This window comes from Protopterus annectens, chromosome 3.part0 (assembly GCF_019279795.1).
Source record: "Protopterus annectens isolate FY-2018-M chromosome 3.part0, PAN1.0, whole genome shotgun sequence".
NCBI lineage: Eukaryota > Metazoa > Chordata > Ceratodontiformes > Protopteridae > Protopterus > Protopterus annectens.
In genome coordinates this window covers 383,157,639-383,175,743 of record NC_056731.1, presented here as the reverse complement: position 1 = coordinate 383,175,743, position 18,105 = coordinate 383,157,639, and the positions used below count along the sequence as shown (strand labels likewise).

Below are 18,105 nucleotides of genomic sequence, written 5' to 3'. Positions count from 1 at the left end.
GATAGTTTTCTACAATTTAAATAGGCAGTCAAGAAGCCTGGAATGGTATGGTTGCCATTTTGTTCTGTGTAGTGAGATCTTGTATATATTTAAGTAGCAGGGGGTGTGGAGGGGCTTGTCCCCCCTGCTTATATTTGGAGAAGTTTAATATAGTTTTTTTTTTTTTTTGTTTTTGTATGTTGCTGTGGTGGAATATATTAAATGTTGGTTTCCTATGTTTTTTCAATGTTATGGGATTCAATGTTTTCAAGTTTCAGTGTAATGCACTTTCAAGATTTTGGTCTCAATGTTTTGAATTTCAACATTATGGTATTTGATGTTCTGAAGTGAATCCATATATATATATATATATATATATATATATATATATATATATATATATATATATATATACACACAGTTATATATATAGATATATATATATAGATATATATATATATATTTAAATAGATATATATGTACACATATATACACACACATTTATATATATATATATATATATATATATATATATATATATATATATATATATATATATATATATATATATATGTACACACGTAAGGGTTTACAATAAGTAATTGCTGCTGAGGTTGATTGAAACACAAACCATCTCACAAACTCCTTGGAGATTACCACTAGCTGCCACTAAAATCATGAAAAAAAAAATAATTGCAAATGTAAATCAATTTGCAATTACCAAAAGAAAATAAAAAACTTTTACATATGGGGCTTTGTCCACCATGTCCCCACAGCATGGCAGCTCTGCCCCCACAGTCCCAGAAATTAAATATATTAACTCAAGGGTTGCAGAAGCATGAAGAAAGAGGAAATGTCATGGAATCATGTAATGGTCAATCAAATGAACTTTAACTGTTGCATGCATACAAAAGCAGAGTGCAAAATATTTTCAATATTTTATGGGGTCTGATAAGCGTCGGTATCAGGCACCTTAACCCAACATTCAGTTCATCCCACAACTCCAGTTCTGCTTACCAAAGGTGGCTCACTGGACTCTTGCATTCTATGCCAGCTCCAAGCCAGCGAGTCGGGCTTCTTAACCATTTAAAGTTTTAGAATAGGTTGAGATTGTTTCAGCCCCAAGACCTCTAATCATTTGCTTGATTTTTCTTTTGCCCCTATACCCAGGTCAGATGACCGATTTGCATGTCAGGACCACTATGGACCTCCACAAGAGTTTCCTTTAGCTTTGCCCTGCCCAGGCATAGTTCACCATCATTTGGGTCCCATGTGAAGGGGCTGGAATTTACTGGAGAAAACCAGCCAAGATTAGGAGCAAATCACTAGAGAGAGAAATGTAGAGGAGTGGGATGAGTCCAAAAAGAAGTTTGGGCTGCAGATTAAAGACTGCTTTCCCTATCAGGGACTGTTATTATATTACAGCCAAAGATAAAGGGATAGGGGTATCATAAGTGAAAGACCTGTTCTAGTATTACTTTTAGGTTAAATATAAAGCAGAAGCTGCTGTTAAAAGGAAATAATTAGTAGGGCATATACAATATTGCATGATAACTATAAGAATCAGAGCAGGCTAGGAAAGATTCGGAAGAGAGAGAATGGAAAAGCAGTTTAAAGGGGAACAATGGGAGGACATATGTATTACTCCCAAGTATGCAACAAATGCCAGAAGGTTTAAGACTTTTGCTTGGAAGTATTTAAATAGGTATTTTAAACCCCAATTAGACTTCAAAGAATTTACCTCAGGTGGTCTGCAAATATTAGAGGTGCACTTGAGAAGAAACTGATAACTGGGAGTATAATGAGATTTAAAAACTTTCCTACAGAGTATTCTGTCAGAAATATTTAAGAAGCTATGGCTTGATCTAAGGAAATGATTAGTTTGCATTAACACACATGATCTGAATTGCCTAGTATGGCCTTACCAAGTTTAATTCTGTCAGCTGCCAAAAAGCAATTACTAGAAAATAGAAATAAAAATCTAACCAACTGTGTTTGAAATATTGAATATTGTAAAACAGATAAAAAGAACTGGAAGAGTGATCTTTAGAAAAAGGAAGGCGCAAGTTACAGAGAAATTAATGGAATTTGTGGGAATAATGCATGCATAAAATTGTTCAGGAGAATGAGGTATGAGGATTAAGGGAAGGCAGGAACTGAGTGATTTAAATAAGGTTGTTGAAAAGAAGGAAAACATGTAACGTATAATGTGTTTAAATTGAAAATATATTAATATGGTTTGTTTTCTATTAATGTCTGTCTATCTGTGTCTTGCTAATATTTTAATAAAGGTGCTAAAAAACATTCTAACATAGACTAAACATACTTCATATTATGCAGGTAAAGTTCAGAGGAATACAAAAAATTGCTTAACAGAATGCAGGGACAGAAAAATAGAATGTAAAAGAAAGGGAGAAGATATTAACCTCTGTTAACTAGTAAATGCCAGCAAACACCATCCCCAAATATGAGACTTTCTAAAATAAATTCACTTTTTTGTTGGAAAAAAATGTTTAATGCAGTCTGTATGCTTCTGTATAATGTATACATGTGTATGTGCAAGTATTTAAAACTGAATGTATATAATGCATGTACATGTCAATTTATGAAATGCAACTTCACTGAAATTATATTTCATAAACAATCAAATAAGAAGACCACTTATTGAAAACTGCAGTAAAATCAGGTAATCAGGCTTTTCGACACAGGGCAGATAAAACGGTTCTTTGTCTGGATTCAGCAGACTGTGGCAGACAGCAGTGTCTTTGGAAAAGTGGTGGTCCTGAAACTGTCCATCACCCACAAAGTAGCCTTACTATGCACAGTCTGCTCAGGCCAAAAACACAGCAGTCTCCTGATCTGCAAATTTATATTTGTTTTCACCCAACGATTCATTCAGTCTAATCTTCATCATACCTAATGAATGTGATTGATGGGAACTGGTATTCTGTTACACAACCTATGTTAAGACTGTCAAGAATGTATCAGAAATTCTTCCCAGTTTACCATTTAAACTTCTAAAGTCATATGTGTCGAAACCTCAGCAGAGCCCTAGAAAAATATTAATATTAATTTCATGACATTAAATGCATATTCCATTTAAATTTAATAGGCATTCATCCTTGATCAGTTACTAGCATTTCTAGAAACTAGTTTGCTAGAACAGGTGTTTCAGTAAAATGTACTTGACTCAATAAATGCCCTGCAATGGCTATTAATGCATATTTGACTGGGCTAGTCTACCAGTATATCTAGATTTTATAGAAAAATTTTTATAAAAATAGCAAGAATTACAAAATTTTTAATAGAGTAAAAACAATTAAAAAGACAAATAATAAAAACAATAACAAATAAATAATACAAAAAATAATAATAACAAAGAATAAAAAAGAGTGAAAAAAAGGAACACCATCATTAAAAGTAAATCCTAGAGATAGTGTACCACAAAATAGGCTAATAAAGGCATACATTATTAATAATGAGCTCCTACTACACAGTCTAGAGAAAAAGAGAAAAAAGAGAAAAAGGAGGGGAAAAGGAGAAAAAAGTAGTGTGAGAAAAAGAAAGAGGAGATAGAGAAAAAGAAGAGGGAGAGAGAAAGAATGGGGAGGAGAGAGGGAAGAGGAGAGAGAAGGAGAAGAAGAGAAAGAGAAGAAGAGAAAAGAAAGACAAGAGGATATGGAGAGAGGAGGAGAGAGAAGTCAGAACATAGAGTGAAGAAAGGAAAAGGAAAAGTATATAAAAGGAAAAAAATAGGTAGAACATTAAAAGGTCAGTAGAGGGGAGGAGAGAAGAGTCAGCACAAGGTATTGTAAAAAAGCCAGCAGTGATTTTTTGTTTTTGATTTTTTGTTTGAAGAGGGGTGGGATGTGATTAGTGTTATATCCTAGGGTAGTAGTAAATTCCATACTCAGCCTGTGGTATTAGTGAATAGTGAGTCCTAAGTTGTTAGGAGCTTTTATGGGTTTGGTCAAGGTTTTAGAAGAGGAGGGAAGTAAGATAAGATTGTTAAGGTAGTTAAAGAGGTAAAAGAAGGGGTAAATGTTTGGTACAAAACAAAATTTTTTGGGGAATTGAGAGTTGTGTGTGTGTTTGTAAGTTGTAGTAGCAGTAGCCAGCCTAGAAGTTTTCAGGTAAGGCTGTGATGGGGTTCTGGTTGAAGGGAGTATTAAGTGGGCAATGTTATTGCAGCAAGTTGTTTTGTTTTAGGTTAGATTTCTGAGGTTTAGTGAAGATAGGAGGCATAAAAAGAGTGGATATAAGATGAGAGTGGGCAATAGCCCTGTGAACTATATACTCCTTGGTCATGTAAATCACTGTCTTGGTAATGAAGGCACTGAAAATTATCCATTGTCTAGTTTGCCATTCACTCACTGGAGTTGCAGTACAGTGAAAATAGTCAGATTTTCACATTATTTCACAGTCGGCGGAATATATATATATATATATATATATATATATATATATATATATATATATATATATATATATATATTTTACCCTTTGCAATCATAAGTATTAAAGTGATGTTAATGAATATATATGTAGAGGTGCATATATTTCTGGGTAAGTATTTTCACATGCATATATGCAATGACACAGACACACAGACACGCACGCACGCACACACACACATCTCAAGATGCAAGAGAGGGAGGGCTATTACTGCACCAATCAGACTTGATTGTATAGGAACATGACACTTTCCTTAATGGATTTTCCATTTAATAATGCAGTACACATCATAACCAGTAACACATCTCACTCTGGTTACATATTACTGTGTCAAATTTTCAAATCTCCAAAGTGCATCAGAATGCAAATATTCTTTCTAAATGCTAAAGTTCCCAGCAATAATGATTTTCTTTCATAACAAAAAGTCAGGAGAAACACCTTGTCATTTTCAGCATCTGAGCATGCATTATTCAGTATTATTAATATGCATTTCTGAGAAAACAAAAACAATATGGAAATATGAGTTATAAAAAGAATAACAAATCTGTCTCCTATAATACTTCATCATTTCTTTTTGTTCTAAGTACAGTTTCATAAAAATCCATCGTGCCATCAATTTTCTGCCTTTGTTGCTTGTTTTCACCTGCTCCTTTAATTCTAGACAGGGAAAGTCATGGCTGTCCCCAAAAAACAAAATTCTAGGCACCTCACATAACAAAACTTTATGTCATATACAGACAGCATTCGACAAATGCAAAAAATTTACCCGTAACTTAAAAAATAAATACATAAATGCAATTAATTAATGCATACCTACATAAAATGCCTTGAATGTTAGTAGCAGAACAGGTAGTATACTTGCTTTAGATGCAGAAGGCTGTGGGTTCTACCCTCACAGAATGTAGATGAATTGTTGATACTGTGCTGTACTTAAGGGGTGGGGTGCTCCAGTCCTGAGCATGTTCTTCCTTTAAGTGAGATGCCTAGTAACTATGAACCTGTTTTCAGTTTGCCATCCATTCCCTAACCTCCTATAATCCTATACTAAATACAATCCTGTGTATTGACTACAGTATCTATGGTATTACATTCGGATGAAACAGCTAGGCTTGAAATTACCTCCAGGTCAAAAGCCTAGTGACCCTATGGGCCTATACAGCAACCTGCTATATGAATCATTTCAATGTTCAATACCATATACTCAGTATTCTGGCTGACATATGTACAAGTTATTCACTTTCAGTAGTACATATATGTACAAAATATACTTTTTCACATACAGTGAGAATTTTTTAATATAATTTCTAGGCATGTTATTTATAGCTAGTAGTCATGTGGTGAACCATAATTACATAAGTACATTTCCTATAGCTCTGATTATATTAAATTATGGACTTTTAAAGATGTGTATACATACCTCAGTGCTCTCTACTTCAGTAGATGAGGCGGGGACTTCTTCCTTTGTCTCAGGCTCCTTCACACAAGATTGAAACAATGTCATAGTTATGGCTACCAGTAAATACAAGGTCAGTTATGATTGCTTTTACAGGTCAGCACATGCTGAAACACTAAATGCCATAAACAGAGTGAAGCTAAAAGCATACTGACTATAGATACATGCATTGATGATAACGTCATTAGAATAAAGGTGATACACTGATGCAAAATGAGACATGCAAATATAACTGCAGGAAATACAAAGAAAGTGAAAAGCAAAAAATGCAATGGCTTCAGGCCACATTCATTTTAATAAGAAGAAAACTGTGTAACATTGGTAAAAAATCTATTTGCAAAGAGAAAACAACATATTAGAACATTCGGTCAGTAGCTAGCTTTGGAACATAAACATACTGACAAGAAAGTTATACGGAAATACTAGAAATCACAGGGAGCCTCCAACTGCTTCACAGTTCACAGTAACAGTTAATAGGCATTCATTCCTTGAGCTTTCCTCCTTCAAATATACAATATATATATATATATATATATATATATATATATATATATATATATATATATATATATATATATGGCTCTACATTTCTTTGTTGAAATTTCATTATTTTGAAAAAGAAAAGTAGAGGACCACTTACGCGAATGTGCACTTAAATGAAAGTGTACTTTTAAACACAAAAAACTGTGTTTTGCAAGGGGGCAAGCCCCCATGTACCTTCCATGTGGGGGTCTGCGCCTCTCCTCACAACCCCGCTACTTAAATATACTAACTCTGAGATCACACTACAGTGGGGAAACAGGTAAATTCCCTTTTTCCCAGTGTAGTGTGCTTCAGCGCCACAGTGTTTCTTAGTGGTTCATTGAACCATTATTCGCGAAAGTGCACTTTGGTTTAAGTGCACATTCGCGTAAGTGGTCCTCCATTTTTCTTTTTCGAAACAATGAAATTTCGATAAAGAAACATAGACCCATATATATATATATATATATATATATATATATATATATATATATATATATATATAAAAAATCCAGTTCTATACCATATATATTTATATATACATACATTATTTAAATATGTATGCATGTGTGCAGACATGCATACTGAGTTTTTTTTTACAACAGCATCTTTCTACTTTTACAGAGTATTACAACATGATTTATCTTGTGCTTGGAGACTTTCCTTCCAAATGTATATACAGTACAGAGCATTGTTGCTACTCTTAACATCAATCTAAAATACTGTTCTTTATTACTTTGATGCTTCTGTACCACACAATGATGGACTTTGACACTCCTTTATTAATGCAGGTTGACTGCTGACAACATTCCTGCAGTCTGATTTGAAATCTGTAATGTGACAATATGTTAGCTCATCCCTACTGCTGTGGCCATTGTTGCCCTTGAAACCCCTTTAACCTTATTCTTTCTTCGCTTCATTATTATTATTATTATTTAATTCTCTACTTTTTGTCAGTAAAGAATTATTTTCCAAGCTGCAGTAACTAGCAGCTCTTAACTCAATTCCTCTGGGGATCAATTTCCAGTAGCATTCAAAATACTAAATGACAATCAAGAAAAATAATAATTTAATACAATGATTTATAGTTTCTGAAAAGTATAAAAAACTCTCATCCACTGTCCATGCTTTACACCAGCCCAACAGAACACAAAACTCCCTTTATAGCCACTGAAACCAATTTATTGAATATCAAAATATGTATCATTAGTGACATCACGGAAATGATAAATATCTATAACATTTCATAATTCAAATCATAAAGACAGTAACAAAATGGCCGCTCTGTGACCTCGGTATGTCAAACAGACCCTGACTGGGCAGCTTGACAGACAGCCCAGACTGGTCAGCCTGCTCAACCTCTACTTGAGTGGCATAGTATTTCTGACAGCTTACTCCAACTCATGAACCTTTTAGGGGTCGGTCCAGGAAATGAAAAGGGGAACTAAAAGTGGGGAAGGTCACACAGGAATGATTCATCTTGGGGAAACAGCAACTTGGAATAAAAAAACTACACTGCACAGTGAGCAAAAAGAAATGTGTCCTATTCAGAGTGGACAAACAAAAATGAGCAATAGATGCTACAGAACTTTTAACTAAATGTATAAAGGGTCAAGCATCTCATTGACATGCGACTATTCTTGCACTATGGTGTGCCACAGGCAAATAGAGGTATGACTGTCGCGAAACAGAGTTATAGCCCAGGAGCAAAAACAAGCACAGGATTTTTCAAGCTGTAGTCTACATACCTTCTCCTTCTCCTTCTACGACATGCACTGAATATTCACTTCATAATGCTACACTGCAACAACTGGTCTAGGAGTGACAACAGTTACTATAGAGGATGACTGTCAGGGAAAACAATAATACTAAGGGGGGAATTAAGAAATGCCAATCACTTCACAGAAGTGCTAAGTACCAGAGTCAGATCCAGTTTTATTTTCTTTAGTTGAGTGCAATGTGCATCTTATATACAAGATTTTCTCCAAATTTAAAATGCAGTTCTAGTTATATTCACTTTATCTAGTGAAAATAAAACTATACAAGTACTTAGTGTTTTGTAGAAGTGCTAATCTTTTTCTAAATATCCACTTTAGTTTAAAAAGTCATGTTTTACCAAACCACTGATGACACGCACTGCAAATGTGAACAAAAACTTCCAATTTGCTGACTCAGTCACAAGATGCATTTTAAGTTATTAACTTTACAATCAAATAGCTTCTGCATGTAGATGGAGAAAAGAAATGTAAAGTGTTTCATGTCTAAAATAAGTTTGCTTATTCAGAACTATTTTGTAGATTTATAAAACTCTTTAAGACAGTCACAGCATACACAGTCTATATAAATAGTTATGCATAGGTAATTGTCTGTAAAATATTAAACAAATTTATTTATTTATTTATTTATTTATTTATTTCCAGTTTGATGACTGGGGAGATCCACTGGGCTCAAAGAGCCCGTTTTCAGTGGAGGTCCGGGAGAAAAGCTCCAATAATACATAGTACTAGCTCCATAATATGAAGTACAATACATAGTGGAAACACAAGCAAACTAAGCAAAATTTGCATACAAAATAGTAAAAACTAAACAAAAGTTAAACAGCAACTTGGAGAAGGATGTAAAGCATATTTACGTTTAGTGGTTGAGAACAGTAGTACAAGGTTAAATTAATTCAGAGGTTTAAATCATCTGAGAATGATATAGAAGTAACATTAGCATGGATGAGTTCTTTATGCATGAATATTAGCATTAGTTAAATTAATGCAGAGGTTTAAATCCTCTGAGAGTGGTATAGAGGTAGCATTAGCATGAAGACAGTACATAGGGTTAATCAATAGTGTGTAAGGAAGAACAAACTTTGTGTGTTATAAAGTATTTATGTATTAAGCAGGTTAGGTAGGTGGAGTGCAATTGCATTTCCGTTTTTGGGAGAGGTAAGAATGCAGCTGGCTTTTGATGTGTTCAGAGTTCTCAGAAATTCTTAGAGATGGAGGGAGAAAATTCCATTTTTTGGCGATGGAAAAGGATAGGAGAAGCTGACCAGCAGGACGGTTTGGTTTATAAACAGAAATTAGATTTTGGTGGGTAGATCTTAAGAGTTCTGTTTGGGGTGTATAAAGTTAAGATGTTTGTTAGTGCTGGGCATTGGAAATCGGAATGAAAAATTATGAGCTGAAACAGATTAAATCGCAAGTGATACCTAGAACTGTTTCCCAGAATGCCAGCCTTAACCTGACCAGCTCATGCATCCTCTGTCCACAACAGATGGTTTGTAGTCAACAGACAGTGCAATTATGAGATTTTTTTATCTTTGCCTCCTAGACTATAATAAATGTAAAATGTAATAGGGTGACCTATGTTTTATTTCAATTCAGTAAGAATCATTTACAGGGTTTGTTTTGTTTTGTCTTTCGGCTTTTCCTGGTAAGGGGTCGCCACAGTGGAACTCCGGTCTGCTAATGATTGGCAGTAGATTTTTATGAAACGCTGAGGTGCCAGCTTGACACTCAACCTTCAATGAAGGCACGCCCATTTACGCACGCACGCATGTCTTTCGAACGCTACCCAACCGCGGGGAGGACATGCAGACTCCACACAGAAGGCACTCCCAAGCCCATATAGTAGTAATATCAGGTGTGCAAATAAAATTAATTTATAAAATCTGTTAAGGCCTATTCATCAAATAGTCATGGCTATTTTATTTACGAACAGAAATCGCAGATCATATATCAGCTGGAAAAGAAAGGACAATTTAGGCATCATACAGGAATGCTGGTAGCAGGGCTCCCTGATATGCTTGCATTTATGACATACAGTTTATAGTGATTCGATATTCAGGAATAGTGACTACCTCCTGTAAGCCAATGTTCCTTCATTGCCTGTCTGTCAAATGTCATAGTATTTGATGCTCATAAGCAATATTGACTGATCCACTGATCCTTGTATAAAGGTAGACACTGCAGTATTTCTCCAAAGAATTACTGAACTACACGTACTACTAGAATAAACTTAACTTTTAATTATTACTACTATTTTTTTTATTCTTAGTTTTTAGAACATTCACACTAAAGAAGTATTACATCATGACAACAAGAATTTTGAATCTGTAAGAAAAAAGACATAAGAAACTGTTGAATTGGAAATGGTTACACTGGTCTGGCACTTAAAGTCAAAGCTGAGAAAAAAAAATGGTGAGAAATTATGTCATATTTTATAGTTCATTGTACTGAAGAACTGAAGAAAACTAAGTCAAATTTAATTAATGTTATTGGAGCAGGAAACTGACTTTAATTATTATGTTTGACAACCGATTGATAGAAGCGGATTAGCCACATCTTGTTTTAGTTGTTTATTGCAGCTTTATTTAAGCAGTAATAAAGTTTCCTCTTACTGACAACACTGAGTAATTTTGAAGTTAATCTATCTATCTATCTATCTATCTATCTATCTATCTATCTATCTATCTATCTATCTATCTATCTATCTATCTATCTCTCTATCCATCTATTGCTTGCCATATTTATATCTATCTATGCAAAAGTGCAGAAATGCTTACATAGGTTTCAGAAGAATATGATATTTTAGGCGCTCACTGTCTGCAGATGGCATTATGTGTGTGATGTTTTTTCTCTCTGATTAGAATCCACAAATCCATTGCTACCTAGACTTCTAGTTTAATAAGAAAGCTACTAAAAATTGAAGATCCAGTCAATAAAATATATCTGCTTTAGTGTGCCAAGTTATACTCCTTGCGTTCCAGCAACTTGCTGCAAATAGCTTAAAAATGTATATATCACAATTAACAGTCATTTACAAAGTATTGTTTTGCCCTTTGCACCGCCGAACATGGGGCCTCTGACCCTTCACCAACAGTCTAAATATACTGTCTCCAGGGACACATGCATTTGGAGAATCTATATTTGGAGATAAAGTCTGTGCATTTGGGCACCTCACACACAAATCCACAGATGAGTATTCGAAGTGATCTGGCTGAAAGAAATACTTAATTGGGAACAATTATGATATTAAAATGCTTCATGTTTAATAATCATAACAGGAAAGCTGATGAGTGTATGACTTTGTATGTTACATAGCTGAGGAAGTTACTTTATGACTGCAGTTATGGAGGGAATTGGCTAGAAATGTTCCATTACAGACTGGTCTTTGGAATAAGAAGATTTCTGTCTGGAAATGGATTAATTTTTAAAAAACATTTGAAAAACATTTGAAATAGTTCAAATATGGGAAGCAGCTCTAGGAAACACATTGTATCTACATAAATATCTTACAGAAACTTCTAGCAGAAAAGCTGAGAAATGGGAAAACAGTGCATAATGTATAATAAAATATAACAAAATAATTTGTAAATGAAGCAAAGTATAGCTTAACCATGTTGCTGACGTGCTGAAACTCATTGCCACCACAAATGTAAATTTAAAATGATATTCAAAAAATGGATCAGACCACCAAGAAAATATAATGGTCATTCATTTCAAGAGTGCGATGATATCACCAGTAAAGCCTTTGTGTAAAACAGCTCTGGTCATCTTGTTTAGTGACTTTTCAGTTATGTCAGAATGAAATAATGTATTAATTGTATAACCTGCTATAAAATGACAATCCAAAACTGTCTATCAATATAAGAACAGGGAAAGTAAATGGTGAAAATTTGTATCCTTAAGTAAACATAAGCTGTAGCGTTACTGTAATGGAGTATACAAAATAGGTGCAATTCTGTAAAAAATATAACAAAACCAACAACAGGACTTGAAGAATGTAATGTATTTTTTTAAGTCATATAAAAAACATATGGTAGATAGCTTGCAGATGTCATGTTGCATGTGCATTCAAATATTAAGTAAATAAACTGGATGCCACTGAATTTCTGAGGACCAAAAATGAGAACATCAGAATACTGGAACTAAGTTCACTGATATGGTACCGTGGTATATAGGTTCATAGGTTCATAGGTAGGTACTAGGCTATCAGCCCTGGGGCCTATACAAGCTCAGCCAAAAAGGTACCCTGGCTTTTGCCACCCAAGAAAATTATTTTCCTGTGCCCCTGTCGAGCAGAGCCACAGAGGTGATCCCCGGAGTGAATTTCCTATCTCCCATCCAATCATCAAGATTTTTCTTGAAGAGTGCTAATGAGGAGCATTGTTTGATATAGATAGCTAGTTTATTCCAGAGTATGGGAAGTCTCTGGGACAGGAATCTATCCCTACGGCATGTTCTGTTTATTGTGGTGACAAGGTTTAGACCCCTAGAGCGTGTAGCTCGGAGGGATTAGGATTTCTTTAAGTGGACCATGTCCAACAGCTTTGGGTTTGACATAGCTTTGTATGTTAGGCAGAGATCACCTCTGAGTAGGCGATATGTGACAGAGTAAAGCTGGAGTTTTTTGAGACGGTCTGTATAGGGCATCTGTTTGAGGCCAGTAATCCTCTTTGTCAGGTATTTCTGCAGCCTTTCAAGTTGTTGTAGATGTCTTGTGAGGTACATACCAAAAGGGGCGTTGTACTCTATAATAGGTCTAATGAGTGATGAATAGAGGGGAACAATGACCTTTTTTTTTCTGGATGAGAAACCTTTTGTGATGAGGTGTGCCACATAGAAGAATTTCCTGACTACTGTGGTGATGTGATTATCAAAGGAGGGACTACTGTCCTCCTGTGTCCCAAGGTCTCTTATCACACTTTCGGTGTTAAGTATACTATCACCTATGTTGTAGTTCACGGGTACAGAGTTTTTATCAAAGGGGATGACAATGCATTTTTGGCATTTGAGCTTGAGGCCATGGCTTTGACACCAGGCATCTGTCTCAATGAGGCCCTTTTGTAGGATGTCCACATCGTTAGGAGTTTCGATTATGGCTCCTAGTTTGCAGTCATCTGCGAACTTTGTTAGCCAAAGACGTTCTGTGTTAGCCTGTACTTCAGAGAAGTAGTTACCAAATAGGAGAGGATGCAGGACTGAACCCTGTGGTACTCCACTTGTCACTGGTCTGAAGTCGGATTTGGAGTCTGCCACTTTCACAGTGTGGGCTCTGTCAGTGAGCCAGTTGTCAACCCATCTTGTGACATAGGGATTTATACCTAGTTTAGTGAGTTTATCTATAATTCCAGAGTGGGTGATGGTGTCGAAAGCCTTGGCAAGATCTAGATAGGCTGTGTGAATCACCTTACCCTTGTCTATGGCTTTGGTGACTGCTTCAAAGAAGTCTATCAGGTTTAGGAGACATGATCTGCCTTTTACAAACCCGAACTGGGTGGGGCTCAGAGTTGGAGATTACCAATGTCTTTGTTTATAAGTTCCATGATGATACGTTCCTTGGCCTTGCAGACCAGGCTCATCAGGCTAATGGGGCGGTAGTTCCCAGGGTCCGTGGTGGCTCCCCCCTTGTGGAGTGGAATAACTGTTGCTGTGCACCATTCAGCAGGCACAAAGCCTAAGGTGAGGCTATGATTGAATATGGTACTTAGGTGGGGTGCCAGTTCGTTCTGTAGTTCATGTAGAACGCAGCCTGGGATGTCGTCTGGTCCCATGGATGCTGTGTTCTTGGCTTTGGAGAGTGTGTTTTTTACCTGTGCAGCTGTGATTACAGGAACTTTGCATTCTTTCGGTATAGAGATGGGCTCTTTAGGGGGTGAGAGGGGGGTAAAGTTAGCACTTAACCTATCTGCCAGGATGTTGGTAATATCAGTTGGGTCTGTATATTTAGTGCCATTGTGCTGTAACTCAGAGAAGATCTGAGTGTTGCCATTGAGACTCTTGACATAGCTATAGAATGCTTTGTGGTTGTCTTTAGAATCAGTGGCAATTTTGTTTTCGTAACTAGCTTTGGAGGATTTTATCAGGGATCACAGCTTCTTACTGAGGCTGACCAGGGAGCTCCTCCACTCGTGGGATTTTACTCTCTTTTGCAACAGTTTCTTCCTTCTGTTGTACAGTTTGTCTATGGCAGGGGACCACCAGATTGGCTTCCTTTTTTTGGAGGATAGCGTCTTGGTTCTGTTTGGGATAGCACGATCCATGCACTCATGTAAGTGCTTATAAAGTGCAATTGTGTAGGATTCAGTAGTCATAACTGTATTGTTCATCTGCATGGGTGTCATGAAGTTCACCACTTCTGTCTTAAGAAGCATAAAGTTGGCTATGGATAAATTTTTTACCATGGTTTCCTCAATGGGGAGTGGGGGCAGGATGTGAATATCTAGGGGTAATTAGCTTATGGTCAGATCGGACCAATGAGGCATTGACTTCAGGTGTTTAACACCGGTCACTCATGTTGGTAATGACTAGATCTAGGATATTGTTGCCCCTGGTGGAGGTGTTGATAAGTTGATCCAGGGCATTGGAGTTTATGAATTCCAGAAAGCGTTGAGCAAAGGAGTTGGTACATGAGTAGTTTTCCCAGTTAATGGTGGGGTAGTTGAAATCGCCCATTATTAGGGTGTATGGTTGAACCCTAATATTTTCCAGTACATCAAGAAAAGAGGAGTGGGAATCTTGGGGCATGGTGGGAGATCTGTAGCAAGCTACAATTTGGATTGCAGTTTTGCCCAGAGTTAGTTGCACTTGGATAACCTCGGCTGCATTATGCTGAGCAACTAGCCTGGATGTGTGGATATCCTTAATGAATATGGACACACCTCTGCCTTTGGTGTTCCGGTCCAGGTTACATGGCCGAAACGTGTGGTATGAGTTATAGCCTGGTAGTGCAGGGGTGCTCTTTGGAGCCTTGAACCAGGTCTCAGTCACTGCACAGATATCGATGTTCTCCATTTTAAGGAGTGCCACGAGTGAGTGCATTTTGAGATTTAGACTTCTAGCATTGAGTAGCATCACCCTCAGTTTTTGCTTGCCTGTTCCTGTTATGGTGGTGAATTTGTCATTTGAACCTTGCCTAAAAAAGGCACTATAGGTGTGGCAAGAACCTTAGCCAGTATCCGGAATCCCAGGGGTGACAGGTGCAGGCCATCTCTGGAAAAGCATCGCGGTCTGTCGACCATGTCATCCCAGGCAGACAGATACTGGATCCCTGTAGAATGGCACCAGAAGCTTAGCCAATTGTTGAAGTTATTTCAAGTGATATTCCATCTACTCTAAAGTGCAGTCATCTCAGAGTTATTTTGTATTAACGGCAATGATCTGGGGGTGCAAAGAAAAACACCTCTGTAATCTTGCTTTAACAGTATAACAGCAAGCTGCAAAATGTGCCGAAACTTTATGACTGACAGTTTATGTTTCATACTTTTGGGACTCACAATTTTTGGGTCTCACACTTGTGGCATACAGCAAAATATGCTACCCCTGAATATTGGTAAAAGGTCTATCTCGAAGCTGTTTGGCTGAGGTTGGTTAAATGAACTATATTTGTGTCTTTCGGCTTTTAGAGGTCGCCACAGCAGAACTCTAGTCCGCTAATGACTGGCAGTAGATTTTTATGTGCCGAGTTGCCGGCCCTGACGCACAACCTTCAACAAAGGTACACCCATTCATGCATGTCTCCACACAGAAGACGCTCTAGCTGAGAATCGAACAGGACAATGTCTTACTGTGAGGCAACAATGCTACCGCAGCACCACCACCACAGTCTGGTTAAATGAACTATATACAGACTGGAAAAGTGATGGCTTGAGGCACAGCGATAGGATGCTCAGATGATTATAGTTCATTTAGTCTAAAGCTCATTTGATCAGTGTTTCATTTGATGGAAAACCTCAAAACATCAAAATTCATTCACTGAAAATGTCACATACACTAAATATATCTCCAAAGGCATTTTGCAGGGGAGAAAACCCGCAGGTGGCCCCATACCCCCTAGTTTAAATATACTAACTCCATAGTCATATAACTGCAGAGAAAAGCGAATACTTGTGCCACACTGAATAACTGCTGTTGTACACATGCACAAACATCTGGACATGGAGGAATAGCTTAACAGTGGACATTAGCAAGCTACAAATAATGATTAACACTAATGTGCATTATAATTCATATCCTCCCAAACAAAAACAAAAGTCATTTTCTACAAGATAACATAGGTTTTGAAAAAATGTGATCCAGTCATTTATGGTTTAGATCAAATGAGATTTAGATTAAATGAACTACTGTTTTTTAAATTTTTTTTATTTTTTTTTTTTATTTAGATACAAGTGATCAAATGAACTGTATCAAACCAGACATGTCACTGGTGAGCAATAATGAGCCATGGAAGTCTGTACAGACAACTTTGAGGGGAGATTGAGTAGCTGGAGGCTTACCCTATTTTCCAAGGTTGTGGGAAGGGGAGGGAAACAGAAGCAATACTACTGACACTCAACAAAAACAAAAAAGTTCAGTAGTTTTGGCACCCTGACACTATCCATATACAAATAGGTGCAGTAGATTTGGGCAAACTAACAACATGAATGTTCCAGTATGCTGCAGCATGACTGTTTAGTTGAGCTTTATGAGAAAAGGTCCTCCTAATCTGTATGAAGTGACCTAATGACCCAAGTAGAATAATGAAAAAAAGAAATAGCATAGAAAAGAAAAAAATGATACTTTGTACTTCTTCTGCTAAGCCTAAACTTATCTAAATACACATTCTAAACAGATTAAAAGAGGTTAGCTACATATAATAAATCAGAAAAATCCCATCACCTTTCTCCAGAACAATCATTACTTCATATATTACTTATTGTAACTTCTATCAAGTCTTATAGAATCATGTATATATTGGTTTCATCATCATAGCATTTCTTTTCATATTCACATCTCATTAGTTCATTAGCATGCATCACTACATATTACTTAGCTGGATTAGTGTCTTGGTCATTTATGAAGGCATAAAATAGAGGTGCTCCCAGAACCACATGCTTTTTCTAACTATGGCCATGTTACTGGTCAATCAGTCAGCAAGACAAGAATTACTTACAGTTATATACACAGAACAGCTGGTCATTACTATGCTGTAATTTATTTATACACCTTTGTTAACTGGTCCTTCGTCTACATTCTAAAATCCCCCTTTACCCACCTGACTTACTGCCTGCTGCTCTCTAATCCTGCAATATCAACTGTTATCTCAATGCACCTCTATATCTCCTTACCAGTAATCTCAAATGCATTCCTTGTTTAAGTGGGACTACAACTGCTGAGGAAGTCAGCCTTGTGATGCAATCATTTAAGCCATGGAGCCAGGAGCTGATGGGGAGTAGCAGACGGGTAATAAGAGCCATCATGAAGTGGGGGTCTGCCAATAACTCTATCCCCTTTGATGATTTTCCAGGAATGAAAATAGCATGCCAGTTACATGCATCCACCCACCAGGCTAAAGATATAATGATACTCTTGACAATTCTGCCGTGAAACACATTTATTTTCCTTTTTCTTCACAGTAATTTTATTTACTAAGAAATCAAAATCATATGCATTGAATAATGTAAAAAGCTCAAATGTATAGTAAACATAATTTACATTTATTACATAGATTATAAAAAAATCATTTTAATTCTCAACTTACATTCATAAGAAAAGGTAAAGTAGGAGAAATAAAAGAAAACATTAAAAGTTTCTACCATGTACAAGTTTTCCATTAAGTAATTTTCGTCATATTACTTTTACATTATTACCTTTCAGAATAAATATCAGTATATATATTTTTTATTATTTGCTTTATAACTACATCACTTAGGTGATGAAGCATTT

General features: G+C 36.4%; 1 protein-coding gene across 1 annotated transcript in view; it reads right to left on the bottom strand.

The window, feature by feature from the left end:
• Nucleotides 1-18,105, bottom strand: part of AMPH (amphiphysin) — a 1,643,383-nt gene that overhangs the window by 140,219 nt on the left and 1,485,059 nt on the right. The window contains exon 18 of the mRNA XM_044064832.1: nt 5,852-5,908. Within this exon, the coding sequence (XP_043920767.1) occupies nt 5,852-5,908 (57 nt within the window). The remainder of the gene's footprint in view (nt 1-5,851; nt 5,909-18,105) is intronic.